Source organism: Centroberyx affinis, unplaced genomic scaffold (genome assembly GCF_046629955.1).
Source record: "Centroberyx affinis isolate AG114_WGS23_722 - 3 ecotype Tasmania unplaced genomic scaffold, CSIRO-AGI_Caff_v1 ptg002998l_1, whole genome shotgun sequence".
NCBI lineage: Eukaryota > Metazoa > Chordata > Actinopteri > Beryciformes > Berycidae > Centroberyx > Centroberyx affinis.
The window spans coordinates 24,175-33,458 of NW_027281101.1; the positions used below are offsets into that span (position 1 = coordinate 24,175).

The window sequence follows — 9,284 nt, forward strand, 5'->3', positions numbered from 1 at the left end:
AGTAATGCATAGTACTATATTTATTGATTGTATAATTTCCACAGGACTTCAAGGACGTTGAAATGTACCAATAATAAAAAGAATGCTACCAAAAGTAATAATCAAAGCAAACTGAATTACTGTAAGATCACAGCGATACATTTCAAGAGACGACGACGTCAAAGACATGACAAGATTAGAAAGTACATATGCTTTCCACGATTCAACATGTCATATGCCATCACTCATTAAACCCAAACATATAAGTATATCAAAATAACAAGTACATCATTAAAAAACATGTTTCAAATTGCATCCCAATTGTTCACGGAAATACTGTAGAACGTATATTATCTCATATTAAAATATTCTCTGGTTATCCCATATATATATTCTGCAAATTCCTCTCCAAATTTGCCGTGCAATTGTCATTGAAATCTCTGTTAAGGCAACAACAGGACAGCACCATAAATGCAACCGTTGGAGTCATGTTACAGGTAGGTAGCATCAAGAGGTTGTGTTATTGCAGTCAAAGGCCACAAACACCCTCCTAAAGATTTTACAAATATATTTTCATAAGAAGAGAAAGAACTATAAGGGCCAAAAGTTGCAGGTTATGATCCTAAATGGCCTTCCTGAGCAGTAATAGCAAATATAGTGGATAGTATAGCGTACCTCAGAATGGCATCTGGCTCTGAAAAGTACTGTAATGATTCATAAGCCATCCATAATTAAGCATGTTACAAAAACTTAGTCGATTTAAGGTAAGTACATTTGTAAATAACAATAGTAGCATAAATACTTATCACAACAATACACAAGTCTTCAGATCAAAGACTTTCACAGTATGACCCATTGCAAAACCTCCACAAATGTTCTTTGCATAGTTAATTGATTTTTCTGTAAATGCATAAAAAACTAAATCAGCATAGTAGACGATATTGATCTCTAATCATTAAGAAAGAAATGCCTGTCATTTACTAACAGAGCAACAAAGTGCAAAATCTATAGAGATTGTTGCTGTGGCTTCCATGTACACGCCATCGCTGTTGCTAACGCAGTATGAAACCGCGCTTTATGCTTTTCTGATGCCGCTAGCCACCAAGGTTTCTCGCCTCGTGGTTACAAATGCCTGCTGTTTTTCATAATAGGCGGCCTCATTAATAAAAGTGGGATAGACGGTGCCGGTGCCTTCGTAGCGGATGGTCTTTCCATCAAACGTCTGGAACATAGGGTCACCAGGGTTCAGCGGCTCCCAGTCACAGTCCTGGAACAACAACAACAACAAACAACAACAAAGAAAAGGCTGAAGAGGGCTTTTGTGAAAACAACACTGACTCCTCACATCCATCAAAGACTTCTCATTTCCTCTTTCGTATTCAATCACGTATTTACAAAATCAAAGGTGTAAACTGTACGGCCAAAAAAGAGAAGGCTGACACAATCCAGACTTTAAAGATTCCTGTGCTGGTTTTCACCTGCAGATTGGGGTGCACCATGGCAATGATGTTTCCATTGGTGTCCCTGGGGTAGTCCATCCTCTCTGAGACCTTGAACACATCCACTGTACAGGGAGGGAACTCCATGCCTAAACAACACACAGACAACATCTCTGTTACTGTATATACTGCATATTGTAAGCAAGCGTCCTGCTAAAAACGTGTATTTCAAAAAGTGGTTGATTTGATCAACGACACCCATGCATTTTAACATTCTGCAATGCATTTTCAAAAGGTCGGTTTGGTTCCAAATCCATGGCACTTCTATAGGTGGAGGAAGAATTTCAGTAGCTTTCAGTTACAGTTAAATAAAGGAGAAAATCCCAGATACCGACAATATATTAGCATACGTAAAGGACAAAACTGAATTTTAAAAGAAGTAAAACGTCCTCAACAAATGATTAATAGCTGTCATTGTGTGTGGAACAATGATGCCATCTATGAATGAAAAACTATACACAATAAAATATCAGGACAGTGAAAAGAAACTAGTTATTTTTGCTGCACAAGTAAAATGAATATGAGACAGATGTGCAGATACTGTAAGGTACTGACTCTATTTAATAGAAGCATTGGAACAAATAAACTTCAAGTATATTAAAATAATTTTAAGAGACTGTTGCTGTGTCATTTTAAGGTAATACTTGGTAAGTTTGTGATTCATCAACCACCAAATTCTTGAGAAACTCTGGCAAGCCTTAACTGCATGCTTTAACATAATAATGAATCTTTATTGAATTTTGCACTGCAGTACTTTGTTAAAGTTTGTGGAATAAGTAGTTGGAAGGTGCCACGCTTCCAAAGTGGCTCTATTCAACCAGAGGAACTGCACTGAAGGGTAATAGCTTTTGGCTGGTAAACAAGCTCAGAGCCTGGACATTAAGTTAAGCATAGAGTAACAGAGTCCATGCTGAAATGAATTGCTTTGGGACTGTCACATAACCGCAATCCCATTGAGCTCTATTGATATGCAAGAGGTTACACACAGCAAAAAAGAACCGACGTCCCAGTTGTCGCAGCAGTTTTCCCAATGAATGTATGTAATGGTTATTCCACTGAGGAAGTCATTCTCTACTGTAACAACAATGGAATCTGATATAACTAAACACGTTTTTTCATGCCGTTCAGCTCCAGAGCAGGAAAACCGGTTCATCACCATGCCAGAGCATTCATCAGCACCAGTGTGGCCCCAGGACAGAAGATTACCACACCATTGGCAGCCAGACTCTAATGACATGGAAACTAACCAACTTCCAACAAGCATGCCATTCAGCGGCAGGCCAGTCAGGGGAACAGGCAGACTGCGACTCACACTTGGCACGGACCGCTTGTTTACGTAAAAAAAAGGGAAGGAAAAGCTGCCTTATACCTAAATGTTGCAAACGCTGTTCCGCGCCTTGGGAAAGGGGGTAGAGCGAAGACATGATGAGCCAGATGCAGATAATTTTAGAAATTTATCTACGCCAGGGAGAGCTGTGTGTAGGTACATCTGGATGACTCAGCCACCCATGAGCAATTATGTCACAAAATGTCTCTCGTCACTGTGATGCCGACAGACAGGCAGCGGGCTAGCGGACTGACGATGCCTGTAAACAACTGATTTTTGTTGGATATAAGACATTACTAATCGCGTGACGTATTAGTCATCTGGAAATGGAAAAACATAACTTGACTGTCCTTGAAAATTCTGCGGAGAGTTTTGTATCCTTTAAAATCTCCTGCAACCACAATACTTTCCACTAAACACAAAGGAGCATGAACTACTTCAGTGGTCATGTATGCTTGAATTTAACTGGTTTGGTGTAATCCTTTGCAATCTTATTACCTGGCCTGTAGCTGAATGCCATATAGAGCTGGTATGTTACAGCCTAGTGTTTTAAGCTGCTATGGTATGCGAGTTATCACATTCTCTCCTACCTTCATTAAACAGCTCAATGAAGTCCAGCGCGTGTTTCAGTATTACTCTCATCGCTTCAAAGATGTTGCTCCTCAGAACGCCTTGAGGCTGAGGACCCACTTCCAGACCTGGGATAAAAACAATCAAAAGGCATATTTGCGCATGTAAAACTATTTTCAACTAATTGATTGTGACGCCTTGGAGAGGTGTAAAATGTCACAGCTTGGGTATTATTAGCTAAACATTGTCCCTCAGAGCAGTTTGGCTGGACTCACCAACAGGGTGCTTGGCTACAGACCGTGAAGTGGAATATTTCAGAAGAGGGTGTTCATTCAACAGAACAGGACAACTGGCTGGAGCAATGGCTTTCTGCAACACAAAACACAGAAGACCTCAGCTACAGACAAAAACCACACAAACACACCTCAACAGAAGATGTCTGTTATGGAGAAATGCTAAGGTTCATCAAGCAAATCTATGAACTGCACCATGGTGACTCTGATGTTTGAATAATGGCAGCTGTGACTACATGGCTTTAGAGTCACACGCTACACATTAGCCAAATGTCTGAACCTGTCTTTTTAACCCGTATCTAACACAGTTTACATTTCCATTACTTACACTGCTATTATGATAAAAGAAGAGATAATTGTGATTTAAGGTTCTGCTTGACAGAATTAAAAAATTTGATTTGCAGCAAAGCACACACAAACCATTCACAAAAATTACACATACAAAATACAATGACCCTGTGTATGAATGTGATGAAGTTTAGTTTGGTGGACAACCAGCACTGCCAATATAAACCAGAAAATTCAACACAACTATACTCCGCACAAGGCACAATAACATTTTCAGCAGCCTCAACATCATAATCTCCAACATAACCCTAATCCTCAGCAACAGCACTGTGATCACTGCCTTCATCATCATCATCATCATCATCATCATCATCATCACCACCCTCCTCCTCATCATCACTGGGACATGGAAGTCCAACTTGGCTCTAATTTGATTGTTTGTGCCTATTTGTCTGAACTAGTGAAAGAGGTGGGTCTAGTCAGACTGGATGGACTCTTCACCACCTTTCTGTTGAAAAACACCAGACAAATGTCTCAGATGGCCTCCCAAGATCTTACTGCTTACCTTCACTATTGTGCCAACAGTATTTTTAATTAACACCAAGATAAAGGCTAAAGTCATTAGGGACTTTTGAACCTGAGACAGTTTCTTAACAGAAGAATGATTGCTGGCCCTTCTTACAAAATCAGTCAGAGAACTCAAAGTTCAGTTTGTTATCTGACATAGTACCAAGATATGAGTAACTGACAGTTACCTCAGCAATTGACCACATTTCCCATAAACCCTACAGCTTCATGTCGCAAAGAGGATGTTGCTACTTGTCCCTCCTCCCCCATTGGTGCATCTCTGCGTGTGTTTGTTTTAAAGAGCAAGTTTTTATAGAGCCGATAGCAGCCTTTGATAACAGCTAATACACATTCAGCACAGGCAGGTAAGCTAACGTTAAGGAGAAACTATACAATTAGAATAGTGAAACTGGAATAAAGTTGTGTATTACTTGCAAAGTTAAAACGATTCCTGTTTTGTGCCACAAAGCAATCTGCCTTTGTGCTGTAAGGCAATCCAGCACATTTCCCTAAAATCCGTCCTGCTGGCAGTGTAAAATGCAATGCAGAGGCAGGGAGAGGCTGCCAATCTCCTTGGCGATAGTCTTGTTTGTTTACGGTAATTAAACTAATAGCTCAAAATAAATGTGGTTTGGATTAACTGATGTTAAAATGCTTCACATAGCACCTTTAAGGACACCTTTCATGGCCTGAAACAGATCAAGAGGGTGTCTTCTCCAACGGCTCATCACTGATTAGTAACTCAGAGGACATTGTGTCATTGAGTCAGGCACATTTTAAGTCAATAATAATGTTTGGATGGTTGATCCTTTAAATGACTGCATTACCTGTCCAATACATAAAGGTAAATAGATCATTATGTTGTGTACACAGGTCATTGAGCTTCTCCAAAGAGGCCTAATTTTGGTAGAACATTCACTTTTCAGCACACATACCTCTCTAGGAGTTCATGAACTATCAACAACTGATACTAGAGACCCCAGGTCACTTCCATTCACTTACTTTCATTCTGAAAAGTTAGTCTAAAAATCAGTCCTGTAACGCATATACAATCTCAACAAAGTAGATCCAGGGGGAATATTTCATTCCAGGATCTGGCGTCATATTTCTCAGCAAATAATTTTGTCTTTCTGCAAATAGTGATGGTGGATTCTCGGGGCAGCTAACATTGGAAGTTGATGGATCCTGTTTCTGCTAAAGAGTGAAAACGTTCAGTCAAGAGTAGAATTTTCTCTTTAAGGTTGCAACCTTGATGTAGTTCATCATCTGCAGGTTGAAGTGGTCTTTGGAGCTCTCCAGTATCAGAGTGCAGCCCATATTGGACGTGGTGTTGTGGAGGTCAAAGATGACGTCGTAGGCGTCCGGGCTTCCTTTAGGTCCGAACATCCGGTTGATCTCCTGGGCCCTCTGCACCTCATAGGGCAGGTCGTCTCCACCCGGGCCGCTGCAGCACACAGTACACACACAGTTCAGTAATCATACTTCATGCTTGATACTGGCACATCCACAGCTTATCACACAGTTCAGCTGAAGGAATAAAGAGCTACTAAACATGTTAATTATTGACACAAAGTTGTCTATTCTTCTTCATAGATGGCCTTCAACACCAACACTTTCACCTGACTGTTCACCCTAGTGGAAAAAATCACTATGATCAACAGCCTTCAAGTTAAAACACACCAACTGTGGGTTAATGTAGAATAGGCACAGCTGCTTCAAAAACTGGAAGACAGGAATTTCCTGTTTCTGTAGTGAACATTTGGTTCTTAAACTGACACTGGCCTATTCACCAAGTTTTTGCATGTGGATGACAGCTGAATAATTCTGATTGCAAACAATATCTTGGTGATTTCCATCATTCTACCAATTCAGTCATATAGAAAGTATGCCAACCAAACCAAATGTAGGGAAATACTGTGGGATAGTGGCCTACTTCTGAGCATTAAGAAGACATTTGATCCACTTTCTCAAAGCCTTACATGAATGAAAGGATCCTTGAGAAGTCTGTTTCATCCACAGGCTTAACTTGCTTTTGCCCATACAGACATTGTATACATTATCAATAGACAGTGAGAGCTGCCCTTTTTTTCCCTCTTGGCTCTTTTTGAGCATTTGAAAATAACCACTAGTCCAGGACATTCTCCAAACTACTGTAGAATAGCACCTCTACTAAGCATATTGTCCCAATTCCCTCACACCTGCTTTTTAGAACCCCATTTTCACCAAATATCTGGCATTGTCTGGATTACCAGGCCCACAATACAGAAGCATACTGTGGGCTACAGCTGTCAAAGTGGAATCCAACATACCAACTTAAAATGAAACAAATGAATAGTAGCCAGGAGCTTATCAAGTAAGCCTACAACTGAATTACAAAAACACACACAAAAAATATGTGGAAGGGTCGTAGTCAGTCTATTTAAGACACTCTGGGCTGTTTTTAGAAACAGTCTTCAAGTGGTTAATCTTCTTATATGTTGCCTACAGAGCGGGTAAACAGTTTGTAGGCTGAAGAGCCTTGAGAGGATCTATCTTCTATCTTTAAGAACAATAAAGTCACTATAACCTCACTATTCACACATATTCCCTATAGGAATATTGTAGTGATACCATAAGAAATTGAAAAACAGCATAAATTATGATCACTATAGACTGTGTCCCGTGTCTGTGGTACTACTGAATACCACAGACAGTATCAATCGCTGTATGAATAATGTTATTATAGGAACATGATGGTGATTTTTGTTCGGGGAGACAAGCGTTAATATTCAGCTATAGAAGTGAATAGGCTGCTGTCAGTTCATGCACACTGGAGATATGAGCAGGGTTTGCGTAAGACTTCATTTTCCGCTATAGTGCACATGAAAGAAAAAAGAAAAAAAACAGTCTGAAATCATTTGCAGCTCAGTCACGTTTCGCTCACGTTTTTCCAGCTGGCTAACAGTCAGCTGGAAGTCTAAGAGGGGACACGTTGCTCCATCGTTGTGGGTCTAAGAACCGAGGACACAGGCTGGTGATAATATACAGTACCTCTAATAATAATAATAACATGTTGGAATAATGTCCATGTGACAGCCAGTGTTTTACTGTAAAAAAAAAAAAATCCCAAACGAAAAATCACTATAATATTCTTATAATATTACTATAGGGAATTATAATATTAAATAGGGAGTTTATAGTAACCTTATTGCACTTCATGGTTTGCTCTGATATGTCTATTCTATCCTTCTAAAATGTGTGTTTGGATTGATATACTTGTTTTTGGGTTTTTTTTTTGTAAAAGATGCCTCATGTTATACTGTGTCTATATCACAGGTAAACAACATGTTCTCTATAAACATGGGACCCAGTTAAACTAAACTACTGCACATCTACCCTGACCCCCATATTATATTTCTTGTTTGTCTCCTAAAGGGAGTTTGGTAGAACACAAAACTTGGAATATCTGAATGGCAATAGCCCATAATGCTAAATTTTTGTATAGCCATCACATTTTTCCAAACACATTTCTGTGACTTAGGGCCAGCGGGTCCCAAACTGGGTCCAGGGGATCCCCAAGGATCCTTGAGGGGGTTCCCAGGGGGTCCACAGCAAAATAACTAGTTCAATTTCACTGTCATTTAATTCATTAGAAGTTAGGCCGATAAGAGAATGCATATAAACGACTCTTCAGACCAGAGGTTTCACTCTCCCCACTGTTAGGCTACCTCCCACCTACAGTACAAACAGGAGTAATTCTGTTCGAAGTCATTTCTAACAACAAAAATCTTCTCAGACTGGGCTCCTTGGGACAAAATCTTATTAAATGGGGGTCCGTGATCTAACGTGAATTATGGGGGGTCCTTGGCATGAAAAAGTTTGGGAACCCCCTCTGTGCCACGTCTAATGCGCATGACTACAGACAGGAATACCATCCAGCAGCGACACTGTGGCACAACAATACGGTCTGTTTACCTGAGGTTTTCCGGGGTGAAGGCTCGGTTCAGATCCGTGTCCACGTATCTGGTGCATTTCTCCACGGCTTTGGGGTTGGTGATGAAGGGTTTCGTCTCGACCCCCTTCCTCTGGATCTCGGCGCCGTTCTTCACCCATAGGTTTACGAGCGTCACGCCTGACATCTCGTTTCCATGCGTCCCCCCGAAAATAGCTACTCTCCTCGCCTCATTGAAACAGAGGGTGTTGTATGAAGACATGTCGGGGTGACAATCTGTGCGGAGGTGGAATTAAAACACACAGAGGTCTCGGAGGTTTCGGGAGTCGGGAACAAGGCGGAGGAAAAGTTTCCAGCCGGAGCTGTAAAGCCACACTGTTGTGGTTTCTTAAAAGCCTGCCGTGGCAGTGCGCTTACGTAACGTGGCCGCTGGCTTGTTGTGGTCAGTCACCGTGCGTAACCGCGCTGACTTGTGCATGGCAGTGCATGAGTGGCGGGGAAAATTTCTTCAGAGGGCTGGGTTAGCAAGGGTCCTCCACTTGTCTACAGGGTCAAGCCCGCAAAAATGGGAAAAAATAGTGTCTTTCCGGTGACATGTTTCAAAATAAAACCGGGATAGACGAACAGTTTTTACGGTGTGAAGCTAGACAGAATTTTATAATGAGTTCCGGTCATACCTTTCAAAATAAAGCCGTGTTGCAATGTTTGAGTAACAAAATATCAAAGTGAAAAAGAATATATTTAAGGGGGGATATGAAGTCATTTAAAACATAAGTGTAGCACCCCCCCCCCCCCCCCCCCCCCGTGAACATGTACAACTTGAAAGGCTA

At 40.9% G+C, this 9,284-nt stretch overlaps 1 protein-coding gene across 1 annotated transcript; it reads right to left on the bottom strand.

Moving 5' to 3' along the window:
• On the bottom strand, positions 1-8,995 carry LOC139659036 (aspartoacylase-like). Its single transcript, XM_071537244.1, has 6 exons — positions 8,478-8,995; positions 5,772-5,967; positions 3,651-3,744; positions 3,396-3,503; positions 1,458-1,567; positions 1-1,246 (listed from the first exon to the last, which is right to left on the bottom strand). Exons 1-6 carry the CDS (start codon positions 8,714-8,716, stop codon positions 1,055-1,057), a joined length of 939 nt encoding a protein of 312 aa, XP_071393345.1. The 5' UTR covers positions 8,717-8,995; the 3' UTR covers positions 1-1,054.
• Positions 8,996-9,284: the final 289 nt, after the last annotated feature.

Coding starts and splice junctions, on each gene's coding strand:
- LOC139659036 (XM_071537244.1), bottom strand. CDS start 8,716: ATGTCTTCATACAACACCCTCTGTTTCAATGAGGCGAGGAGAGTAGCT. Junction 3,504..3,650: donor TGTAGCCAAGCACCCTGTTG/GTGAGTCCAGCC, acceptor TTTTTATCCCAG/GTCTGGAAGTGGGTCCTCAG. Junction 1,247..1,457: donor TGGTGCACCCCAATCTGCAG/GTGAAAACCAGC, acceptor TTGTTGTTCCAG/GACTGTGACTGGGAGCCGCT.